Raw genomic sequence first — 26680 nt, forward strand, 5'->3', positions numbered from 1 at the left:
TATTTTAACACCAGCAGTTTGCTGCAAAGGGAAGGTGTCCTGTTTGTCCGCGATATGAAATGGGGGAGGGGAATGGGGGCATAGATATCGGCAGGGATTTTTACAGGGTGGGGGTATTTTATTTTATTTATTTATTTGAGGGAGTGGAGTAAAACACTGGAAAGGGAACAGGCTAATTTCTCACAAGAAGAGTGTTTGTATATTTTGTCTCCTATCTCAGGTTCTAAGAATGATAGAACCTTACTCCTTTTCCTTTTCTTAATGAAAGCTGGGAATCTGGGCATGAAGGTTCATTGGAGGGGGAATTGTTCCCCTTGCCCCCACTGTGAACACCCATAAATGGTGTGTCAACAGCACTAGATTGTTATAAATAAATACTGGTGGTAACAAATCCATTCAACAAACAGGTAGTTTGTTGAGTTTACAATTGTGTGTACCATTTATATTATACTGAGCTGTGGATTTGGGGAATAATCCTGCATGTGCAGGAAAGGTGAAGTATGGGGGTGCCAGGGGGTCTGTGGGGGGTGAACCAGTCACCCCCACACAGGTGACACCAGCACAGCCCCTCTGTGTGCTGTGTGCTCCTTTCTGCCCACCAAGGGTTGCATCTGCCGGGCAGGCTGCCCGCTGTGCAGGCAGGCAGGTAGCTGAGTGCAGCCCCACTTTGCTCCAGTGGGGGTGGCGTCAGTCCAGCAGTGGTGGCAGCAAGGGCTGGACTGGTAGATCCCCCGTCCAACGTGTGCCTGCACACCCCAGGCACTGGCAATGCTGTGTTGCTGTACAAGTGTGTGTATGACCAGCGGTTGTAGTTCAGAATTATTCCTGGGTTCAATGATCTTTTATTTTCTAGCTGTCATCTACAGCAACAGACTACAAAACATAGCAATGTCTGGAAAAGAAGTGAATTGAAAAGATTTTCCATATTTGAACCATATTACGCTCCCATATCTTTTCTTTCTTTCCCACTTTTGGAGGCGGCAGATATTTTTTTCAGGCTCCATCCCTGGTGGCAGCCATTTTGTAACTGGCACCCTTGGCACCTTCTCAAAATTCCAAATGTGCCCCCAGTCCCATAGCCTTTTCCTCCATGGTTTGTCTAATCTTCGCTGTCACTATTTCTTAAGATTCAGAATTCTGAACCTTCCAACATTCAGCTTCATTGCATGTCAACAAGTTCTAGTGCTATGAGATAAGGAAGGAAACTTCCTTCATACCATGACTGTCATATCCCCTGAGCACAGGTAGGTCCATGGGAAAAAATTGCTCCAACAAAGATGGAGAGCAAACTGAACACGTTTAAGCCTCTGCTTCCCAACCACCTCTCTCAGGTCCTTGAAGGGTCAGTGCTCTGACCTGAAGACACACAGGCCTGCAACATTCCTCTTTCAGGCACGGAGCAGTGGTATGCCTTTGGTTTCTCAGGGGAGGGCCCCAAAGGCCCCGGTGGCACAGAAGGTTTTTGGAGATCCTTACGTCTGTATTCGGACAGGTAAAGGCTCACATCTGAATAAAAAGTAGCCTTATGAACTCTACTTACCAATGTTTGAGTGCCAAAGGCCTGCTCCTTCCTTGTGTGCTCAGAAGCAGGCAACAGTTCTAAACTCCAGCATCAACCTGACAGGCCACAAAGGTTCTCAGAGATGCATGTATCCAAGCCCTTTTGAAGGCCTCCAGTGAAAGGTGTTATATAAGCACAAAGTGTTGTTATTGCTCTGCCAGAAGCAACTGATTTCCAAAATAAAAGATTTTGTGAACAGAGCAAATGCCCCATTTTCTGGCCTAGATCACTCCATTACCAAAAAAGAACAGGAAAAAAGTGAGATTTAAAAGCTAAATCTGAGATCTGCAATGTCAGTATCCAGAGACACTTTTAGCAATAGACCCATGTTCTCCCAATTAAAAACAACAAAAACTAAAGAAACAAGCTGGCTGTTTAGAGCTATTAAAGTATGCAGCTATTGGGAGCAAGCAATAAATTTAATATTGGAAAATACAGGAATGAAAATGGGATTAATTATTTACTGATCATGGGACAAACTTTGTGGGTGCTGTAAGTAGCAGTGTAATGGAAAATGTAGAGGTTCCCCATCCCTGCTTCTAACTCCTAGTTGTTTATCAATAGCAACAACAAAACATCCTTTCCCACCCAAAATATGATTCTGGAATGGGAATTTGTATGAAATAACACTCAGGTCAAGTCACTTCTGGTACTGAGAACCAATTCCTAGTATCAGAAGCTTCTCAGAGGCACTCTTTTTTTTTTTGTTCGACTTGTACATATAATCATAGAATCGTAGAGTTGGAAGGGACCCTGGGGGTCATCTAGTCCAACCCCCTGCAATGCAGGGATCTCAGCTAAAGCATCCATGTCAGGTGGCCATCCAACCTCTGCTTAAAAACCTCCAAGAACAAGAGTCTGCCACCTCCTGAGAGAGACCATTCCATTGTCAAACAGCTCTTTTGCACTTTGCTCTGGCTGGTGAATTTTATGGTTCTGAGGGGGAGCCTTAATTCTGCTCACTTCAATGCATCAGGCCAACTCCTCCTAGTTCTTGCTTTTTTAAGAAAAGAAAGGGGGGTATTTTTGCCTCTTTGTCTGGAAACCTGCATGCATTTCTGGCCCAAGCAAGTGAGCAAGGGTAGGATGGCAACTTGGTTGGGCTGAAGCCTCTGCCAAGGGGAAAAGAAAGAGGAGGAAGAAATAATGCCATGCACTTAAAGTGCACCATATTTTCATGCTGATTAAGAGCTGCACTCCAGGAGGTAATGCGCAGGAGATAGTGGCAGCTCTTGTTTGAACAAGGAGAGTACTTAGTGCTATTCTGCTCCTATTCAGCCCCAGAGACATATCACTGCTGATGTCTCTCTGGGTCTAGATTGCAGCTCAAGTAATCCTTTTGCAGACAGAAAGGAAACTGGTATTTTGTACCCTGAAAAGCATGGTAGTGGCTGGAGGAGGAGAGGTGTGCAGAGGCCAGAGAAAGAGCTATGAGTGGAGGGGTGTCCCATTTGCTATCTCCTTGGAGCCGCTGAGAAACCAAACTGAACCTTCTGCAGCCTAGACCTGGCTCCATGTGTAATATAATATAATATAATATAATATAATATAATATAATTGCTGTTTTATTGAGGGAAGGAGCAAACAGAATTTATTTGGGGTTTGCAAAATAAACCCCGACTGAAGCCTGTAAAAAGGAGAAACTTTCTCTCTGCAAGGCCTGCAGTTCACGAAGGGGTGAAAAGTTTACTTTGACTGGACTGTGACCTACTGAAGACTCAGCAGTTGGCAAGGTTTAGCTGCAAGGAAGCAACATTTGGAGTTTGTAAGAATGCTACAGGAAGGGACTAATGAGGATTTGTATGTTTTGCTTGCCAAACAGTATCTCAGCTTTGGAATGCATTAATCTGGACAGTAATTGACATGTCCAGCCTGTTTGTGTTGTTTGAAGTACCTTATCAAGGAAGTAGAATGTCATGTCAACCTTCCTGACAGACAGAAAATCCTGTACAGTGATACCTCAGGTTAAGAATTTAATTTGTTCTGGAGGTCCGTTCTTAACCTGATACTGTTCTTAACCTGAGGTACTACTTTAGCTAATGGGGCCTCCTGCTGCCACCGTGCGATTTCTGTTCTCATCCTGAAGCAAAGTTCTTAACCCGAGGTACTATTTCTGGGTTAGCGGAGTCTGTAACCTGAAATGTCTGTAACCTGAAGCGTCTGTAACCTGAGGTACCACTTTACATCCTATCTGTAACATGTCAAATGTCTCATACATCATGTCAGTTTCCTGGCTAACAGAACGTCCTGCTTCATAAATCAAGTCAGAGTTCTGGACTACAATACAATATTTGAACATGGCTATCATATCACCCCTTAACCTCCTCTTCTCCAGGCTAAACATGCCCAGCTCCCTTAGCCGTTCCTCATAAGGCATCGTTTCCAGGCCTTTGACCATTTTGGTTGCCCTCCTCTGGACACGTTCCAGTTTGTCAGTGTCCTTCTTGAACTGTGGTGCCCAGAACTAGACACAGTACTCCAGGTGAGGTCTGACCAGAGCAGAATACAGCGGCACTATTACTTCCCTTGATCTAGATACTATACTCCTATTGATGCAGCCCAGAATTGATTTGGCCTTTTTAGCTGCCGCGTCACACTGTTGGCTCATGTCAAGTTTGTGGTCAACCCTAGATCCTTTTCACATGTACTGCTCTCAAGCCAGGTGTCACCCATCTTGTATTTGTGCCTCTCATTTTTTTTGCCCAAGTTCATACATCATGCAGATTTGCTTTCTGAAAAACCTATGGTATATAAGTTTTATCTGAACTGAGATCAATACTCCAGTCTGTTTAGGACTGGGGTCTAGCTGCAGCTATAAAATAAAGGCATTTCCTCGAACCCCTGCTTTGTCTTTGTTTGACTGAAAACACCTGCTACATTATGATTCAGCAAACCATCCCTGAAGAAGAATTAATTACTAATGAATCTAATTATCCATGGATTACAACTATTAATGGAATGCAAGAGGGAAATAACAAGAACTTCATAATTTTTTATGGATCATTTGAACAAAATAGACTGTGTGAAAATGTTGTGAGGATTGGTGGCATTACCTTCTAAAGAGGGCACTAACTTTGATTTATTATGGTTATGGTTTTGGCAAGACACCAGCTTGTTAGTAGATTGGAAAGGTTGAAAGAAGAAAATGCTGGAAGTCTTCCCAAAGCCTTGGTCAGATGCCAGTTCACTTTCAGTTTGGAAAGGCAAGATGGCGTGAAGCTGTGGCATAATTGAGAATTCTGCCCTTGAAGGGGGGGCATGAGGCTGAAGATGATTGATTGATTACAACATGAAGAGAAGGACCAATATAAACAAATATTTCACACAGTAAGTTACAGGATATAAACTCCGCTTGCAAATTAATGGATTTGGAATAGCTAAATACAAACGAAAGTCATCACACCAGTGACTGTTAAAATAAAGAATTAAGATCAGAACTGTGGTACTTGGATTAACTAAGAGAACTGGAGCAGGACCAAGGAATAACATCATCATCTCCTGATAATCAGAACACGGGAAGTCACCCTAAATTGTTTTATTCGGAACTGGATAATTGGCTCTTTTAATTGTATTGTGATTTGGTATTGTATTAATGTGGCTTATATTGGATTGCTATTAATGAAGAATTAATAAAAAATTATTTAACAAATAAAACTGTCTCCATGTGGGGTGCAACTGAACTGTTGGGAAAAGCCACTTCCGACATAAGGAGGAGGTGGTGTTGGGGGCTCACGCCCCCAACACACACGCAAAGGCTGGCTTCAGCCCCCGCGCGAACAGGGGAATCTTCGGGGCCGCATCATCCCCTGAGCCAGCCAATCAGCTGGCTCTGGGGGCATGGCTTGCCTCATTTAAGGCAAGTACGGCCCCGGGATCTCCCTCTTTGGGTCTGCTCAGCTGGTAAGGTTTTCCCACCTGCCCACCCTCTAAGGTTCCCCTTTCGACCTTGCTATGGACCTTGGTTGGTCGCCATTAAGGGGCCTGGTAGGAAATTTTTCCACTTGGCAAATTAGCACAGGCCATTTGGTTTTTCACCTACCTCGTAGCAAATCATCACAACTCACTTGGTCTTGGCGATTAGGCATTGGTAGGGGTACTGTTGGGGGGGGAGGAGTGCCATCACCTCCCCCAAATATTGAAGAGTAGTCCGGTAAAGGATTCCGGGGGGCATGGCCTCATCCGAAGCCTATGGAGGCCAGGGTCTAAAGTGCGCCCCCGAGCGGTGACCCTGGGGGAGTCCCTAGTTGATGTGCATCAGCAGGGCTCCCCCTGCTGGTGTTAACCCTTCCCGGTCTTCAAGCAAGCAGGCTGAAGCCGGGTAGTCTGATAGGACCAATGCCTAAGCCAATACCACTCTTTACCTGTAACCAATAAAGTTGTGGCCTAATTTCGCCCATTAACCTTAAATATCTGTGTCACGTGTCTTTATTTCTACTGGTGGGAGGTGGGAACTCACCATGCAACTGAGGAAGCTGCATCCACTTGGGTACCAGTCCATTAAAAACAAACCTATGTAGGTGATGTCAGCAGGTTTCAGGAACTTCCTTCATTGTGAGATTTGGGGGGTGATTTGTGAGTTTGTTTGGGCCCTCAGTGAGAGCCAGCATGGAGGCATGGAGTCCTGAAAGCCAGGATGCTGAGGGGTGCTGAGTGGAGAGACACTTAAGCAGTAGAAGGAAATGTTATATACAGATTGATTTATTAGTAATTTGTGTTAAATGTTTTTGGTTTTTTTTGTAACATTCATTATTTTGGTTGTCTATTGTTGATTTAGTTTTCTGTACTCCACTTAGAGATGTAGAAATTATCTTAATAAATAAAATAAAAAGTAAGGTTTTTCCAGTCCATTTGGAAATGTTGGGATTTTTTGGGACTCCAGTTTTGTCTCTGCCCACCAGAACCATGTGGCCCCTGGAAGGCTGCTCAGAAAGGAATATGGTCCTTCAGGTGAAAAAGGTTCCCCATCCCTAACACAATTCATTATTTAAACCATTAGTTGTGATAATACTGTTACATGCTACCCATCCCCCTGAACAGTGAGGGTGTTGCTTGCTGCTGAGTTTTGATTTCATGGAGTGAGAAAACAGTGGAGACTTGTGGTATAATATCTGGTTTATGTACAATCAGAGGTGCAGAGCACCGTGGAAGCAAGTAGACATCTATGGCAGGTAGCAAAATAACTGTTTCGGCAAGCAAGCAGCACTGGGCTTTATATTGTCAAAACCAACTCCAGCAGAAAATTCTGTCTCTGTCTGCATCTCTCTGTCTCTGTCCAAATTCATAGTTGTCACTTTCCCTCTGGGTTGGACCAATCCCCCCCTCCCTCCAGTTTTGTGAAAATAGTCTCCCTGTGGAAATGTGTGTGTTATCTTGCTATTTTCTACTGCTTTTTGGAGGTGAGAGAAATTTCCCCAAAGATTTTGGGAGGCAGTTATTGCTGAACTTACAGGTCTCCCCAGAAGGTGTGACCAAAGAGATGCTGCAGAGAGAGCCTCACATTACTAACTGCATTTATTGGGATACCTTGGGAGCAACATAATGTGGCATCACTCAAGGGATGCAAGAAGGTGTCATTTTCCATCCCACCTTGTGTCACATGAAGCACTGTTTCCATTCCACTGTCCTTTGTTTTCTGCCAAAAACAACATTATTTGTCTCACTGTCTGCTGTGACAAAATTGCACATATTATATTGGCATTCCACCCCATTAATTTCAATGCAAATGATGCAATCCAGTGGGGGGGGGGAATCAATTACATATCATTTGTGGAATGAAAACAGCAGCTGGATTGATTCCCATTCTGGACATGGGATGAAGAAACCTTCTACTCCCTTTTCCGTTTTTGGTAATGTTCTCCCACATCCCTACATCAGTCCCCAAGGTGTTCCATGAAGTGTGACCTATGGGAAGCTGCAGAGAGAACATTCATTATCCCGTGAGAAGCTTTTTCAAAAGTTGAAATAGCAAGGGAGGAAAACAGAAGCCTTAGCCACCTCCTACAGTTAAGTCAGGATAACAGCATTCTCCCCCCTCCTCAAAAAATAAATAAATCTGGAGGGTTTCATTGCATTCTTGTTCATTTCACAAACGGTCAAAAAAGAAATTTCAAAATGTTCACACAGCTCTGTTTTTACAAACTGGACAGAGATGCCAGACCATTAAGGAATATTAACATTCCTTTGTTAAGTAGCTGACCAGACAAGAGTTTGTCAGGTGATATCATTCCAGTATGTAAATTCATGCTAATAAACGCAGCCAAATTTCTAATAATAACATGTATTATAATGCAGTGTCCAAAATGAATTTTCAGAGCATGTGCAAATGGACACTATTCCCTGCTTTTCAGACCTATATGCAAGTGAATGGTGACAATCACATTTTAGGTGACTGTCAACATTTACTTCTGAATCTTGTCAGTTTTTAGACATTTACAAAATTTGTCTGGGATTGTCACCAAATTTCAGGCATTCACTGTAACATATGTTAAGCTGATAATGGCTGCAGAACCATCTGTTGCAGCAATGGGGAGACATAATGTAAGATTATACATTTTGGGAATCATCAGTCACAACTGAGCACCATTAAGCTTCAATGGAAGGATTTAAGTATGAGAGCAGTGGGGTATAAAACTCGGGATGTGCGCTGTGTTTGGTCAAATCATGAACCAAATCAGGTCAATTTTTTGTCATATACAGATCAATCTGAAGATCCTAAAAATTAGCAAAGGGCAGATTGGCTTGTTCTGAATGTATTTGCAGAGGTTTGTGCAGATCTGTAGCTCAAAATAGCCGCTCAGAAAGCCAGACAAAGAGTGTGTGCAAAATGTTGCCATAATTCACTGTGAGTATAACACAGTGCAACTAATTCTGATGCATTCTGTCCACAGGTCTTAAGCGGAGCTATACCTGTAACATCTGCAATGTCACTCTAAACTCCATAGAACAGTATCACGCGCACCTGAAGGGGTCCAAACATCAGACCAAGTGAGTAACCCTTTGTTGGCTGGCTGGCTGGGTGTGACATTTTGGTGAGTAAGTCTGAGAGAGGGGGCATAAGGGCACTGCCCCCCCCCCATCTTCAATCAGATCTATTTTGGAAATTAGGGTTGTGCCCTTGACTTTTGAGAATGATCATAATGGAGAGACAGGCATGGAGGAAAGTTTTTGGATTGCATTCTCAAATACAGGAAACCTAAGATGGGTTTTCCTAGCAAGAGAGAGATTTAGACATTTAAAAACAGGAAAGTAGACAGCTGCGCAAGTTGGCTTCCACTGCATTTAGAGATTTGAACCCAAGGGAAATCTGGGAACAAAACAAAAGCATACATTTTTGAGAGTATCTCAAAACATGCTGGGAACCAATTTCCTTGTTTACCTGTCATTCCACTTTTCACTTTTCCTGTAGTTCTATTTTGATCCTCTCTCTTGCGTGAGTGAGAGAGGTTTCGAACTGCTACATGGTGTAGCTCTCCTGGAATCACTTCAGAATGTAGCAGAAGGAGCCATGTACTTGGAAGCTTTCTTTCTTCATAATGCCAGGCACATGGGAGAGAAGGTTAAGGCTGAGTCTTTCTTCTTGACATGCTAACTTGTCACAGACAGAAAGGCTGTGGGAAGGGTTGTTGCCAAAACATTAAAGCTATGTGTAAGCAGCATCTCAAATGTTCTCCACCCTGTTGGTGTCAGAGAAATCAGGAGGATCATTTCACTAAATTTCTCCAGGGGAAGAGAAATACTCTAGCAGTTGCTCAGAGGTGGAGTTCACCATTAGAAAATGCCATAGCACAGCTTCTTTTTAATATAAGGTTTTCTTTTTAAGAGCACAAGCTTCATTTGTCCAGTGAGTTTCTGGGCCCAATTCAAGTCATTGGTAAGGGTAAAGGTAAAGGTAAAGGGACCCCTGACCGTTAGATCCAGTCGTGACTGACTGGGGTTGCGGCACTCACCTCGCTTTATTAGCCGAGGGAGCCGGCATACAGCTTCCGGGTCATGTGGCCAGTATGACTAAGCCGCTTCTGGCGAACCAGAGCAGCGCACGGAAATGCTGTTTACCTTCCCGCCGGAGGGCAAGTATTTATCTACTTGCACTTTGACGTGCTTTCGAACTGCTAGGTTCACCCTGTCGTGGGGATTCGAACCACCGACCTTCTGATCGGCAAGTCCTAGGCTCTGTGGTTTAACCCACAGCGCCACCCGCGTCCCAAGTCATTAGTACTTGCATGCAAACTCCAAAATAGCTTGGAATCCAGGTACCTAAAAGATTGCCTCCCCCAGTATCAACCATCTTGGACCGTATGGCCGGCAGATGAGCCCCTGTTGGCAGTCGTGTCACTTGGGACTCAGCTATACAGCTGCAAATAAAACGTTTTAAGTGTGTTTTAAGTGCGATATATATTGTGACACTAGATGGCCTTATGGAAAATTCAATGTATTTTTTAAAAACGCTTTTTAAAAAGCATTTTCAGAATAGTTTTTATATGTGTGTAGATTCCACCTTAGTGTTGTCCGGTTGGTGCTGACCCATGAATGGGCCTTAGGGTTCTTAGTGGTCCCCTGATTATGGAGCGCCCCTCATGGTGAGGTACATCTGTCCCTTCATTATTAGCATTCAGGGGCATTTATAAATGTCCTTGATGGTTGTTCATTTGATGGCTAAAATATGCAATTTCTGGCAACCTGTTTCCAAAGATTAGGCCATTCTTAAATGTTTTTAAATGTTTTGATTTAGTTTATTTTTACTGAAATGATGATGATCCAGTGCTAAAGTTTGAGTTTCCCTGGGGGAAAGAGGCAGGTCAAATGGAGGTGTGTATAAGCCCTCAGTGCTACTCTGGTTTTAATTTCAGTTGGAAATTTGGATTACCAAATACCTGGTGGAAAGCCATACATGTGCTATATACTTTTATTGTTCATTTATTTATTTTTCTCTGTTGTTAAAACCCTGCAATTGTGCAATGATGAAATTTGGGCTCGTCCCCTAAGCTTGTTTGTGTGTACAGGTATCAGGAGATGGAAATTTCTATGGTCTGTTTGGCACTTCATGAAAACTTAAAGAGAACTTTGAAATAACAGTTTTATGTTCTCCCCACCCCCCACCCCATAATTTGTAAAATCCCACTATTTCACTGTTTCATCAGCTGACCATTTTAAGTCAGCCCCCGTGGGTTTTTTAGGGAGCATGAAGCAGGTGCTCCCAGCATGGCCTGGACTGCCATGGCAGGAGCCTTCACCCTCCACACCCCACACCCTGGCACATGCACACACCCCAGACACACGTTCCCACTCCGAGTGCCGTGAGTTGACGCAACACCACTGAGCTCCACTTCTGCTTAAGGTTTCTCACTTTGCCTTTGGCAAAGGAAAACATCACATGCACCAATAATCTTCCCTTTCTGCTCTCTTGCAAAGAAAGAACCTTTCTTTTCTTAACATGTTCTATATTTTTTCACTTGCAATTTCCTCTGCACACCTCACCTTTCCTCAGCATCTATGAATATGAAAGGCCTTGACTAGATCCCCCTCACTGCATTTTTATTCCTTCCATTCTTCAGACAATGCAAACGATTTCTCTCTCAGCTTTTTTGCCTCTGAGCCAAAGCAGCAGTGACTGTTCTGTTAAGAGGAAGTTGACCTTCACTTCAAAGAGATTTATAAAAAGTTAGCCTACCTTAAATTGGATTTCTGGACATGAATGTGGACAGGGTTTAAAAAATGAAGAAATCTGAGCTATTATGACCCCCTTCCCTAGCCACTACACTGGTTACATAATTTGTTCTGGAGGTCCATTCTTAACCTGAAACTGTTCTTAACCTGAAGCACCACTTTAGCTAATGGGGCCTCCCACTGCTGCTGCGCCACCACCGCACGATTTCTGTTCTCATCCTGAAGCAAAGTTCTTAACCCGAGGTACTATTTCTGGGTTAGCGGAGTCTGTAACCTGAAGCGTATGTAACCCGAGGTACCACTGTATCTGCCTGCTGGTTGTGGAGAAGGGGCAATATGAAGAAAGCCCCTGATGTTGTAGAAGGTGGTCCTTCCAGTGTCTGGACCCCAAGCTGTTGGGGGCTTAATTGACGTAATCACCAGCACTTTGATTTGTGCCCGGAAACAGACCTCGACCATTATTTTGTTGTTGTTTAGTCGTGTCCGACTCTTCATGACCCCATGGACCAGAGCACGCCAGGCACTCCTGTCATACACTGCCTCCCACAGTTTGGTCAGACTCATGTTCGTAGCTTCGAGAACACTGTCCAACCATCTCGTTCTCCTTGTGCCCTCAGTCTTTCCCAACATCAGGGTCTTTTCAAGGGAGTCTTCTCTTCTTATGTGGTGGCCAAAGTATTGGAGCCTCAGTGTAAGGAGTGTGTACAGGAGCCAGCCCTGTGACTGGTAGGGCCTTGCAGGTCTGGGGCCTTCCTGAGTTTGGCCTGGAAGGGCAAGGTGCGGCTGCACAAGGTGAGGCTTGACAGAAGACTCGTAGTACCTGGTGGCAAGGGCCGGGAGGGGTATATAAGACCAGCATTTCCCTCTGGCTCTTTACCACAGCAACACACTACCCACCTAGCTGTGCTTCGGCTTCCTGACTCTTGGACCCTTGGCTTCCTGACTCTTGGCTTCCTGACCCCTGGACTGCTGATTCCTGCTTCCTGAACTCGACCCTGGTCCCAACGTACCAAGCCAGGGTTCCGACTGCCTGTAATCCAAACCATGACAGTTTGCTGTGGCCAACCTACGTCCCGGCCACGTTGCAAGATGGACAGAGCCCAGTCTACAGATCTCACCACGGTGCTGCAGAACCTTCACACACAGGTAGCTATGTTCCAGGTGGAGTTCGAGCAGCCCCGGCTGCAGCCCCAGCCTGATGTGACCCCATTCAGGGGGGAGCGTGGGGCCCTTTGGGGTTTCGTGAGCCAGTGCTGGCCACCTGCGCAGCAGTCTGCACAGCAGACTTTCCCACTCCACGGAGTCAGGTGTGCTTCATGGTTAGCCTGCTCTCAGGTCTGGCACTTTCCTGGGTCACTCCGTATCTTGAGGCCAATGACCCCATGTTCAGGGAGCCCAGACCGCTAAGATGACCCTGTAGAACCTCCAGCAGGGCACTCGCCCGGTTACTGAGTACGCCACAGAGTTTTGTCAGTAGGCTGCGGACACCCTGTGGAATGAAGCTGCCTGTTGGTTCCACTTCTGCCAGGGACTTCATCCACGCCTCAAGGACGAGTTGGCGCAGGTGACCCCCCCCCAGCAGCCCTGACAGACTTTTTCACGCCTGTCCGAGAGGGATTCCGAGCGCCGCTTGAGGGGGCCCCAGGAGCCCAGTGCTGCAGTGGGGCTTGAGGAGGAGCCTATGCAAGTAGGTACCGCCCGCCGCTCTCTCCAGCCAGGATAAGGGTCGGAGGCAGGCCTTATGCTTGTACTGCGGAGAGGGAGGCCATTTCACAGCAGGGTGCCTGGCGAAGAGGTTCGCGTCAGGAAACAACAAGCCCCGGCTGTGCTAGGAGGGGCTCAGCCGGGGCCGAGTCACTGTGCACCCCATTTCCTGCTCCCTAGCCGCATTCTCCTTCCCCAGGGGGGCATGCTGGTCCTGGAGGCAGTGATTGACTCCGGAGCCTCATGGACATCAGTTTCGCCAAGAAGTACCAGGTGGTAAAAGCATCACCTGTTCCACTGGTGGGCCTGGACGGGACCCCCCTCACATCGGGACTCATTAACCATGAAACCTGTCTGCTGGCCATGTTGGTGGCACCCTGTCACCAGGAACTGTTAACATTTGAGCTGGTCCAGACCCCACATTTTCCGGTGGTCCTCAGGAGCCTCTGGTTGGTCCGGCATGACCCCGCCATTTCCTGGGCACAGCGAACCCTGTGTTTCTCATCATCTTCCTGCCACAACGTCTGTGTCCAGCCCCCCCATGTTGCCTCCATCACAGCCAGAACCCGCGCAGTCCCACTGACCAGCCCCCAGTTCTTCCACTTTGCATGGGACTGCCCCAGACGGGGCAGGGGCCACTGGATGCCAGCCTAATCCTGGAGCACTACCGGGATTTGGCGGATGTATTTGAGAAGAAAGGGGCTGAGGTGTTGCCACCCCATCGGACTTACGATTGCCCTATTGACTTGCAGCCAGGAGCAGATATTCCCTTTGGCCACATTTATGCCTTGTCGGCTCCTAATCTAGGGGCCCTTTGAGAGGAGCTAGACGACAACCTTGCCAGGGGGTTCACTCCACGTCCCCTGCTGGGGCCGCCATCTTCTTCGTTAAAAAGAAGGGCAGTGGGCTACATCCATGTATCTACTACTGAAAGCTGAACCAGGTTACCATCAAGAATTGCTACTCCTTGCCATTAATTCCTGAATTGTTCATGAGGCTGAATTGTTCAAAAGGCTGGGATGAATGGAAAACAGTGTTCTGAACCCAGTATGGCCATTTTGAGTACCGAGTCATGCCCTTTGGACTGTGCAATGCACCGGTCACGTTCCAGCACTTTGTAAACAACATTTTTTGTGACTTACTGGACCAGTTTGTGGTCGTGTACTTGGATGACATATTGATATTTTCAACGTCCCCAGAGGAGCATCGCCAGCATGTCCGTCTGGTCCTGCATCACCTTAGGTAGCACCGGCTGTATGCCAAGCTGGAAAAGTGTGTGTTCCACCAGGAGCACATGGAGTTCCTGAGTTATATCATTTCCCCTGCTGGCCTCCAGATGGACCCCCAAAAGGTGCAGACAGTGCTGGACTGCAGCCCCCCCCCCCCCGGAATGTAAAGGGGGTGCAACGATTCATCGGGTTTGCCAACTTCCACCGCCACAGGGGTTTTTGCATGTGGTTGCCCCCATCTGCACCCTGGTCCGGAAGGACGCCATGTTCCAGTGGGCGCCAGCAGCGCAAGAGGCCTTCAAGCTCCTGAAGGAGGCTTTTACCTCTGCCCCCATCCTGGCCCATCCGGGTTAGGGTTAGGGTTAGGGTTAGGGTTAGGTTTTCAGCAGGGCAAAGCTGATCCATGTGTGTTTGTCAAAGAGGAGGGGCAAAACAAACTGTATTGTTTATGTTTTGTTGATGATCTTCTGATGTTTTGGAAGAATCAGGCTTTGTACCAAAGCACCCTAGCTCAGCTGAAGGAGCACTTTGACATGAAGGATCTTGGTGAGGTATCCAACTATCTTTCTCTGCAGGTGGAGAGGGACCAAGCAGGTAATTTTCTGGTACACCAAACACAGAAAATTGCTGATGTATTAACCAGGTTGAATTTGGTTGATGCAAACCCAGCAGACACACCGATGGTGACAGGTTACCAGGTAGATAGTACTGCTGAAGCGTTTTCTGACACTACGCTGTACAGATGCATTCTAGGCAAGATGAATTTCATTGCTAGATGCTCAAGACCTGACATAGCTGTAAGCACTAACCTGCTTAGCAGACATGCCAACAATCCTACTGTTCAGGATTGGAAAGCTCTGAAGTGCATAGCCCGCTATTTGAAAGGGACTTTGCACTACAGGCTGAGGTTCACCAGTCAGAAGACTGGTGGTCTTGAAATCTTTGCAGATGCTAGTTTTGGAAGTGACACCACGGATGGTACAAGCACTTCTGGAGTATGTTACATGTACAACCAATGTCTGTTTGACTGGCTGTGCAAAAAGCAGACGACAGTAAGCCTAAGTTCCTGTGAAGCAGAACTCAATCCTTTGTCATTTTCACTCATGCATTGTGAATGGTTGATGCAACTGTTTAAGGACATCACAGTTTCTGTGAAATGTCCTATACAAGTGTATCAAGACAATAGATCCTGTTTGGCTTTGCTGAACTCAGAGAGTTGCAAGCAAAGAACCAAGTACTTGCAGATTAAGCTACATCGTGCAAGAGAGTGTATTCAGAAAGGACTCATGCAGGTGTCCTACATGGCAGGAAATGAAATTCCCGCTGATCTGTTGTCTAAGGTTGTTAACAGAGAACAACTTAAGGTTTATGTACAGAGGTTGCAATTGGGTTGAACCACAGGTACTACAGGTTACACGGAAAGGGGGACAATGTTAGGATATTTCCGTTCCACCTTAAAAAGGGAGCAGGTTGTTGCGTCACAGCCTGCGTATTTCCTGTTCACAGGAAGTTTATGTTTTGTCTATTGCTTTCGTTTCTCTCTCTGTGCCTGAGACATCGAAGCAGGCAGTCATGTTTTTTCTTTGTTCTGATTAACGCTGAATAAAGCTGTAAATAATACTCTCCTGAGTGCATCTTTCGCTGTGCGAACTCTGCTGATAGAGCGTGCACGAGCTCTGGAATGTGGCAAGCTATTTCTTGAGGCTTGTGTCGCTAATTGACTGATACTGCATTTCTACTAGAGATCGATGGATCGTCCAGCATCGACGTGGGGGCATGATGGCCTTTGTCCCCCTGGCAGTATCCCAACACTTTGTTTTTTTGATGTTGAGCTTCAGACCGTAAGTTGTGCTCTCCTCTTTCACCCTCATTAAAAGGTTCTTTAATTCCTCCTCACTTTCTGCCATCAAGGTTGTGTCATCTGCATATCTGAGGTTGTTGTTATTTCTTCTGGCAATCTTAATTCCGGCTTGGGATTCATCCAGTCCAGCCTTTTACATGATGTGTTCTGCATATAAGTTAAATAAGCAGGGAGACAATATACAGCCTTGTCGTACTTTCCCAATTTTGAACCAATCAGTTATTCCATATCCAGTTCTAACTGTTGCTTCTTGTCCCACATAGAGATTTCTCAGGAGACAGATGAGGTGATCAGGCTATATGCTTTTAAATGTGCTTGTGAAAGGTAGTGATGGGCATTATTGGTTTGTTTTGTTTTCGTTCTTCTTTTCATTATGTATTTTATGTTTTGATCTTCTGTTTTTATGCTGTGAACCACCCTGAGAGCTATGGATAAATACAATATGATTCAGTTGTAGGTTCAGAAGAAGCAACCCATATGATCAGGGGGCTGCAGCAGTTCTTACATGAGGAAAGGCCGTGTCAGAGGCTTTTTAGTTTGGGGGGGGGGAAGCAAACAGCGGGTGGTGGGAGTGGATATGATTGAAATTTACCAAAAATGATTTATGGTGTGGAGAGAAGTGTTTTTAATTTATCTGACATAATGCTGGAGTCTGGGGTCATCTAATGAAATGGACAGTGGATCCAAGACCAGAAAAAGGAAGGACTTCTTCACCCAGCACATATGATTTATGAACTTGGCTCCCACGTGAAAACGCCATCAAAAATGAGTCCATCAGTGAGCACGAGGCATGATGGCTCTATGTTACTTCTAGGTTCAGAAGCAGCATGCCTTTGAGTTGCCAGTGGCTGGCAAGCACAAATGGGGAGGGTGCTCTGGTGCTCAGATCCTGCTTTGGGGCTTGCCCCGGGCATCTGGTCAGACACTATAAGAACAGGGGGGTGTTGAATTAGACGGGCCTTTGATCTGGTCCAGAATGCTCTTCTTACATTTAAGTTTCTGTGTCCCAACTTCACTTCATTGGTGCCACTCCTAGGAGTTGAGGAGTTTGCAATATAATGATACCACATCTAGAAATGCACTGAATAGCCTAATTCTGTTTCATTCTAATTTTGCTGCTGCTCAGTCTTAGGTTTTTCATCCTGTTTTGTGCAGATGTTTTGGAGGAATGCATGAAAAATCTCTATTTAAATTACACATTTTGCATGTATTTGTTATTTTAAATATACATTTTCAATGTTTTTCAATGAACTACAGTTTTAAACCTAAAATACATATTTTCAGGCACAAAGACTGCATCACAAAATCTGGATAAGTATATAATCCAATTTGGAGTCACATTCTGATTTATTTTGGAGTCTTGGAGCAAGCTGGTCTGTTGCAAAAAGCAAATTCCTCCTCTATTCCCAATCCCATCACAGGTTTTATATTGCTGAGAAGATAAGAAGATGCATGACTGTTGCATTCAACAAAAACCATGAATGTGACATGACACCGAGTTCCAGCTTCCCAGAATAGAGAGAGAACAGATAAAAGCCAATGGCATTAAAGCAATATTCTTGAGACTCATACTGCTAGGGAACTGGCATTTGCCTGAACCTGAAAAGATGTCCAAATAGGCCCTAGACCTCCATCCCCTTCCAGTGCCTCTGGGATAATGCTATGTGAACATAAGAGCCTTTGGGTTAGGTCAATGGCCCATCTAGTCATAGAATCATAGAATCATAGAGTTGGAAGAGACCACAAGGGCCATCGAGTCCAACCCCCTGCCAAGCAGGAAACACCATCAGAGCACTCCTGACATATGGTTGTCAAGCCTCTGCTTAAAGACCTCCAAAGAAGGAGACTCCACCACACTCCTTGGCAGCAAATTCCACTGTCGAACAGCTCTTACTGTCAGGAAGTTCTTCCTAATGTTTAGGTGGAATCTTCTTTCTTGTAGTTTGGATCCATTGTTCCGTGTCCGCTTCTCTGGAGCAGCAGAAAACAACCTTTCTCCCTCCTCTATGTGACATCCTTTTATATATTTGAACATGGCTATCATATCACCCCTTAACCTCCTCTTCTCCAGGTTAAACATGCCCAGCTCCCTTAGCTGTTCCTCATAAGGCATCGTTTCCAGGCCTTTGACCATTTTGGTTGCCCTCCTCTGGACCCGTTCCAGTTTGTCAGTGTCCTTCTTGAACTGTGTTGCCCAGAACTGGACACAGTACTCCAGGTGAGGTCTGACCAGATCAGAATACAGTGGCGCTATTACTTCCCTTGATCTAGATGCTATACTCCTATTGATGCAGCCCAGAATTGCATTGGCTTTTTTAGCTGCCGCGTCACACTGTTGGCTCATGTCAAGTTTGTGGTCAACCAAGACTCCTAGATCCTTTTCACATGTACTGCTCTCAAGCCAGGTGTCACCCATCTTGTATTTGTGCCTCTCATTTTTTTTGCCCAAGTGCAATACTTTACATTTCTCCCTGTTAAAATTCATCTTGTTTGTTTTTGCCCAGTTCTCTAATCTGTCAAGGTCGTTTTGAAGTGTGATCCTGTCCTCTGGGGTGTTAGCCACCCCTCCCAGTTTGGTGTCATCTGCAAATTTGATCAGGATGCCCTTGAGACCATCATCCAAGTCGTTGATAAAGATGTTGAATAAGACCGGGCCCAAGACAGAACCTTGTGGCACCCCACTAGTCACTCTTCTCCAGGATGAAGAGGAACCATTGATGAGCACCCTTTGGGTTCGGTCAGTCAGCCAGTTACAAATCCACTGAGTGGTAGCATAGTCAAGACCGCATTTTACCAGCTTCTTTACAAGAATATCATGGGGCACCTTGTCAAATGCCTTGCTGAACTCAAGGTAGGCTACATCCACTGCATTCCCTTCATCTACCAGGCTTGTAATTCTGTCAAAAAACGAGATCAGGTTAGTCTGACATGACTCATTTTTCAGAAATCCATGCTGACTATTGGTGATCACAGCATTCCTTTCTAGGTGCTCACAGACTGTTTGCTTAATGATCTGCTCCAGAATCTTCCCTGGTATTGATGTCAGACTGACTGGGCGGTAATTATTTGGGTCCTCTCTTTCCCCCTTTCTGAAAATAGGGACAGAAAATAGTCCAGAATCCTAGTTTCACAGTGGCCAACCAGATGCCTGTTGGAAGCTGGCGACCCAGATCCAAGCAAAAGAGCACTCTCCCTTTCAGGAGCCCAGGCTGCCGTCTTGATAACACAGCACGCAAGTTGAAATTAGCTAGAAGATTTATTGCATTTCTGGGTTTGTTTCCTGTCTAATACATTTTCCATACGTCTACTCTTTGAGCTCAGGGGATTAATTGCTGCCTCTTCCGGTGAGGAAATGCTACCCCCTCCTGCTTTCTGAAGCTGCCTGTGCTTCTTGAGCAAGCTGACTTCTCTCCCTTCCACTCTCTGCTAACGCTTTATCTATTGCTTGTCTTCCAGTAGGAATGTGTACATGCTCAAAGTTCAGGAACCATTTTATCCCTCTATTACTGCCTCCAGCAGTGGCACTTGAAAGGGTGTACAGAAGAGAAGTGGCACCCTCCTGGCAGTGGTGCTGGGCTGGAGATGTGGTAGCAGCAAGACCTGGGGATCCCCTGCGTTGCCTCACCCCTGCTCCATCCCTGTCCCAGAACATAGCTTCTGTGAGGCTGTGGCTGCCATTTCATATGCACACCCTCATATGCTGCCCTGTTCCCCCGCCCCTGGATTTGAAGACACATTTCTCTGAAGAGTCTTTGGATGGGTCTTTCCTGGATGGGTCTGAAGAGCTTTTTGGTTCACAGCACAGCCTAAGATAGATTCTGGAACTGAAAGAATTAGAAGGAGACTGTTATAATATGCACTTGAGCTCAGGGCTGGCCCACCCATGAGGCAAGGTAGGGGGCAGCACATTTGGCTTCCAAAGACTAGGAACATGTGAATGTTCCTTCCTTTGTTTCTGATATAGCTCTCCACTCCCCACCTTGTTCCTGATGTAGAGCTTCACTCCCTCCACTTCCCTTCTTTCCAGGTTGGGGGTAGGCAAAATTTTGTGGTTTTCTTCAGGTACCAAAATGTCTTGAGTCGGTCCTGCTTGAGCTCATGTTTGGTCTGGGCAAAATCACAACACATTTTCAAGCTTGTTTGTGTTCCCCTCCCAGTCCCATATTCCTAAATAGGTATACTTGATGAACTTTTGAGGGGGTTTTTAAAAAAACTTACTTAGGTGGCTTCCTGCTTGTGGAATGCTCTTCCCAGGAAAGCTTGCCTAGTGTCTTTACTACATATCTTTAGGTGTCAGGTAAAAACATTTCACTTTTCCTAGGCCTTTGGCTAATTAAAAAAATCTGTAGCATTTTAAACTGTATTTGTGGATTATTGTATTTGTTTTTTACTATGTTATGGAAACCCATATGGGCGGGGTATAAATTATGATGATGATGATGTATTTTTATGTTTCAAACACCTCTGTGATCTTCAGATGAGGGTCAGTATAGAAATTTAATAAATAATAATAATAAAGTAGTACATTAATTTTTTTAAATTGGCATAAACTAAGTGCTCCACCTGACCTTTTGTACTGGGAATGTCAAAGAGAATTATTTTCACTAATCATGGATGCGTCCAAGTGTCTTGGAAAAAATGGGAACAGTGTTAACAATATTACTAAAATGTCTGATTTACAGCTCCTCCTTGACCACTTGGTTTTGATGACTCATACAAGGTTTGGTGAATGGATTTCTTATGATTGCAACATCCTGAATAAGAAATAAAAATATTAGACTCTAGCTGACCTTAACTCTCTTGGAGAATGGGAAAATACATTATTATCCCCAAATTAATAATCAGTTAACATCAGAAGACGGGTGAACATGCTGTTGCTGCACACCCCAATCTCTGAGCACTGCAAGATTTCCAGTGGTTCCAGGAACTTTACTCAGAGTTGGTGCTTCCTTTTGGGAATGAGGCACAGCAGAGACTGTGGTGTCTTTATGTGTTTATTTACACATATATACAACCTAATCCTACAATGGAGGGGTTCACAACATAATCACTCCAAGAGGGTCTTGCTTCCCCCACAGCAGTAGATTCAAAACAGAATCAACCATCATGCTCTCATGGCTCTAGCTTGCCGCCTTTACCCAACTGTAACCTTTTCCCTTCAACTCTAAAAGCTCACCTCAAACTCTGCCTTTGTCTTCTAACTAACTCTGAGTTGAGGGAGGGGCTCATCCCATTTGCCATGTACCACAGAGCCCCATCTCTTTCCTCATGGTACGTCACCTTTTGTTCTCCTAATGGCCCATGACCCCAGGTGATTTCCTCATCACAAAACTGGCCTGGCTTATATTTTAACATTTGCTGAATCCAAAGGTTCAGTATCTGGCACCCAGATATTCACAACAGGGGAGTCTGAAATTCAGTACACAGGGGAGTCTGGCACTCACACACGCATAACAATACAATAGATTAGTGAAAACTAGAATATATTTTATTAATCATTGATTTAAACATGAGTTGATGTTTAACATAATTGCTATAGTGCAATAGTCACAATTTAAAGACATGGTCCATCTTCATCTATATAAAAGCAACAATTTGCACACATGACACTGGAAACATTTCGGAATTCAAACTGATTGAATTTCAAACCAAAGCAATAAAGCACATCTGCCCCATTTTTTCTAAAAGATTATTATTTTCGGGGGTAATTTGAATTCCTGCAGCATTTATTAATAGCCACAAGTTTATTCTATGAGCTTCATGCTTCATGCAGAGAACTGACTAATATATGAAAAAGAGGTCTGTAGTGCAATAATAACTCTAGCAGATGAATAATTATAAAAGCTAATTGGGATTTAAAGGCACTAATTTAATACTTCTGTGCTGCTAGAAAGAGGCTGGAATAGTTCCATCATGATGAGATTTAAAGTTCTCAGCTTTCTTTTTTGTTGAAAGGGGGAAATAGTTATCTTGATTTGTTTAAGTATTTTGATCACATTTTGAAAATCACTGAATCTGTAATGGGAGTGCCTGATCACCTTATCTGTCACCTGAGAAATCTCTATGTGGGACAAGAAGCTACAGTTAGAACTGGATATGGAACAACTGATTGGTTCAAAATTGGGAAAGGAGTACGGCAAGGCTGTATATTTTCTCCCTGCTTATTTAACTTATATGCAGAATTCATCATGCGAAAGGCTGGGCTGGATGAATCCCAAGCCGGAAGAAATATCAACAACCTCAGATATGCAGATGACACAACCTTGATGGCAGAAAGTGAGGAGGAATTAAAGAACCTTTTAATGAGGGTGAGAAAGGAGAGTGCAAAATATGGTCTGAAGCTCAACATCAAAAAAACGAAGATCATGGCCACTGGTCCCATCACCTCCTGGCAAATAGAAGGGGAAGAAATGGAGGCAGTGAGAGATTTTACTTTTTGGGGCTCCATGATCACTGCAGATGGTGACAGCAGTCACGAAATTAAAAGACGCCTGCTTCTTGGGAGAAAGGCGATGGCAAACCTAGACAGCATCTTAAAAAGCAGAGACATCACCTTGCCAACAAAGGTCCGTATAGTTAAAGCCATGGTTTTCCCATACATTTCCCATGTATGGAAGTGAGAGCTGGACCATAAAGAAGGCTGATCGCCGAAGAATTGATGCTTTTGAATTATGGTGCTGGAGGAGACTCTTGAGAGTCCCATGGACTGCAAGAAGATCAAACGCATCAATTCTTAAGGAAATCAGCCCTGAGTGCTCACTGGAAGGACAGATCGTGAAGCTGAGGCTCCAATACTTTGGCCACCTCATGAGAAGAGAAGACTCCCTGGAAAAGACCCTGATGTTGGGAAAGATGGAGGGCACAAGAAGAAGGGGACGACAGAGGATGAGATGGTTGGACAGTGTTCTCGAAGCTACAAACATGAGTCTGACCAAACTGCGGGAGACAGTGGAAGACAGAAGTGCCTGGGGTCACGAAGAGTCGGACACGACTAAACGACTAAACAACAACAACAAAATGTACTCATTTCTCCCCCAGTCTCAGGCTGCATTCAGTCTTCACATGCACATGGGGAAAGGGAAAAACAACAACAAAGAAACAGTCTTTGTGATTGTGTTGTGCCTATGGTTGCATCAAGTCTCTTTTTTGGTGTGGTGCAGGCGCTGAATGACATGGCCCCCAAACAATCTTGATAACTATATGTACAATGACACCAAGACCTACATGCAATCCTACATGTGACCTCATTGAGGTTGCTCTTTTATTTACTCCTCTTTTTTGCAGTGTTTTGTTAAAGTGCAGTGGGAAGATACAAACAAGCAGGAAACATTGAAATGGTCCAGCAAGCTGTTTATGCCACAACACTGGAGTTAATTTGAGAATTTAAAAGGAAATTTTGCAGAGGGGGGTTGGTGGTCACATGGCTAAAAGTCCTGCAGGCAAGGAACATGAATGGAAAGGGCATTTTGAAGATGTTGGACCCCCATCCCCAGGTAATTTGAACATTTAATATACCAGTTCTCCCCCTCCCCAGGGGAGTGAAGCATTTCACAAAAACAGTGTGTGGGCTTTGCCACAGCATGGCCACTAAGCTTATCATTTGGTTAGGTTTGTGAAATGTGTACCTCACTTCCCACTAAGTAAGTCCCAAAGCAATTTAGAACAAAAAATGTAAATGTTACAATAAAACCACAGAAACATGATTGAAAGCGGATTTAACTATGCAATAATATATATATTATGGTGCTGCCCCAAAACTCTGGAAAACAAACAGCTCTCAATAACCAAAATGATGACATGGTTGGCGCCAGGTTAGCCTCCCTGGAGAGAGCATCCCATAAAAAAGGGGCTACTACAGATAAGGCCTGTTCTTTGGCCCACCTCTCTCCAGAGAGCCCTCAAATTTTGTGCTTTCATTTCTGTTGCAAATGAGTAAGACGCTTCTTCCTCCCCCCTTTTTTTGCAGCCTGAAGAACCAGTAGGAGGTCATCCAAGACAGTGACATTTTACCACCACAGTTTCTTCTCCAAAGAAGAGCTATGTTGACTATGACTAGGAGGCTTTCTGGGACAATGAGCACTTCCTGTGTGGCATCATTAATGTGTAGCTAATCTTTGCTTTGGACAATGAATGGATTTTAATTTTATTTTTATTTTGTGGTGCATAACAAGATTCAGATGGATTTTTTTACCCTTGGAGATAAGTCTATATATATTCAACATTAAATCAAGAGAGTATGTTTAAAAATGTAAAATATATCTTCAGAGACCATTGGAATAAAATATTTTTTTCTTTTTTCATATTTATTCTTAGATTTCTTCAGAGAGTATAAGATCCTATTAAATAGTCCATGATTGTGATGTAAGTAACGAGTCTTCAGCAAGAAATAAACATGATGTCTTCGCCACATTCTGCATACTTCTTGTCATCTGCACTGAGAGGGGGAGAAAAAAAATGGCTCTTGACCTTTGGAATGTAGACTGGAGACAGGTAGAAAAGATTTGGAAGTAGATGGAGAGAAGCATCACTTCCTGTAGTACATACTGGAGTCATGCCCCCTGGTGTCCTTCTAGAAGTTGTTGGACTTCAACTTCCATCAGTCCCAGGCAGCATGACGAACCATCATCAGGTATGATGGAAAATTCAATCCAACAACATCTGGAAAACCACAGCTTTGCCATCCCTATCAGCCCCCTGCTCCCCCCGAAACACTGTGACTTCTGGTCAAACAGGATATTGAAGGTGTTGGAAACACTGCAAAAACCTACTTACACTTTTTCCATCGAAAACAGAAATAGGAGTGGAAATGGCTGAGGTTTGCTTATTTGCTCTATGAATGGGAATCTAATCTGTCCATACAGTCGTTCTCTGCTTCTGTTGTTGCTTTCAGCCCACAAACAATATACACAGTAACTTATTATGCACACTGCTTTGTGTTTCCTTTGCATTGAGTTTAATGGAGTGGAATGATTTAATGACAATATAACTTAACTACATGATTAAGTAAGATGTGATTTTGCCACAGCAGCAGTGAGATGAAGAAGTAAGTTTCTGGCAAAAGACAAACTGCAGCAGAACGGAAACACTGCTGCATGTGACAAATACAGTTCAAAACAGAAAACAATGCATTCTTACATCACTAAGCAGTGGTGAACCTGGGATGTGTGTACACTATATGAGCAATGCTCCTATTTCTCAAACCTTCAAACCTTTTTTAAAGGTATTTATTACCTTTCTCCAGGAGGTGCACTTACAGGCTCCTCCAGAATTTTGCACAGCAATGGAAACAACCACCACATAACAATTGCTAGCAGTTAGGGATGCAAGATGCATAGCCAGCCCCAGAGAAATGTCAATAGACTTATTGAAACTCTCTTGGCTTCTTTTGAGCTTCTCAGATGTTTCACCTAAGTAGTGACAAGAGACTTATTTGCCACATGAGGCAACATTGTGCTACTCTCCATATAGCCAGCTGTTTCCAGAACAGACTCAGAACTTACTAGAGCCAGTGAGATCTGGATTTATTGTTGAAACAATACCACTCTGGACCCTGGACTCTGGTCTAGATTCTGGCAAAAGCAGAACTCTCCACATCTCTATCTTCAAGCAGTGCAATATGAAATACTGTAAATGTTCTGGAATTTTGCATAATTTATAAATGCAGACATATATTCCAAATTGCTTGATTCTCCTGTAATCATTAACTGAGTTAAAGGAAGGAGACTTTAGGGTCAAGGGCCCTCTGCCACCTTCTTTTGGAATTTAGAGAATTGATGGGTTACAATGTGCTTCAATGGTTGTCCTCCTAATTAAAAAAAATCAGCAGACAAGGTCACAGGAACCCAAAAAGCCATGGAAATTTAAAAAAAAATGTTTTATATTGAACATTTTGACAGAGCAATCCTAATTATAGAAAGCTGTCGTAACTGATGCCAGTTTAAGTTCTCTGTTTGGGAGGAATTTGACACACCACCATTTTTGCTAACTTCTTCCACTGGGTTGCTAGGTCACATGTAAATTCTGCCAGCTGAACAAGTGACACAGGCAGGAAAGCCCAAGAGGCCAAGATCCACCAAAACCAAGCTCATCTTGGCAGATTTTAGGTTTGAATTGGGCTGTAAAATGAACATGTTTTACATACATACATACATACATACATACAGAGATAGAGATAGAGATATATCAACAAGCAGAAATGATTGCCACAATTGCAAAACAATTATAATTTATCTAAATACCTGAAATATTGGATCTCCAGATGCAACTGTTCAACTTATGTATTTTCATTGCTCTTGGGAGTTCTTGTGACTTTGTATATTGCTTTTCTTACTCTTAGGGACCTGCTTTGTTTTAGTTGCCTTTCTAATAAGGCAGCTGCTTTCCATGAAACAAGGGGATGCCCAGAATTTCACTGTAATATCCCAGTGCTGATTCATCCTTGCAGGCATAACAGGCTTCTGAAAGTGAGAGCAATTGTGTGCAGGGTTTTTTTTTAAAGCACTTAACCTTGGGGGAAATGCAAGAACATCTGTACTTCAAAAGCAGGTAACATTAAGCAGTGGAGTCTCCTCCATCCCAAGGATAAGGTGCCAGATTTTAAACAGTCCATTTAAAACTTTAAAGGAGTACAGCACACTTAAAAAGAAAACATTCTGGACACAT

The 26680-nt window shown here is 44.2% G+C and overlaps 1 protein-coding gene across 2 annotated transcripts in view; it reads left to right on the forward strand.

The window, feature by feature from the left end:
- ZMAT4 (zinc finger matrin-type 4) overlaps positions 1-26167 on the forward strand; it is a 237808-nt gene extending 211641 nt beyond the window's left edge. Inside the window, exons 6-7 of one of the 2 annotated variants that reach the window (XM_081016454.1) lie at positions 8449-8545; positions 24332-26167. In XM_081016454.1, coding sequence (XP_080872580.1) covers positions 8449-8545; positions 24332-24350 — 116 coding nt within the window. In that variant the 3' untranslated portion in view covers positions 24351-26167. The other variant, XM_081016455.1, reaches the window with a different exon arrangement.
- The last annotated feature ends 513 nt before the right edge of the window (positions 26168-26680 follow it).

This window comes from Podarcis pityusensis (genome assembly GCF_964106645.2).
Source record: "Podarcis pityusensis genome assembly, chromosome: 8".
Classification (NCBI taxonomy): domain Eukaryota; kingdom Metazoa; phylum Chordata; class Lepidosauria; order Squamata; family Lacertidae; genus Podarcis; species Podarcis pityusensis.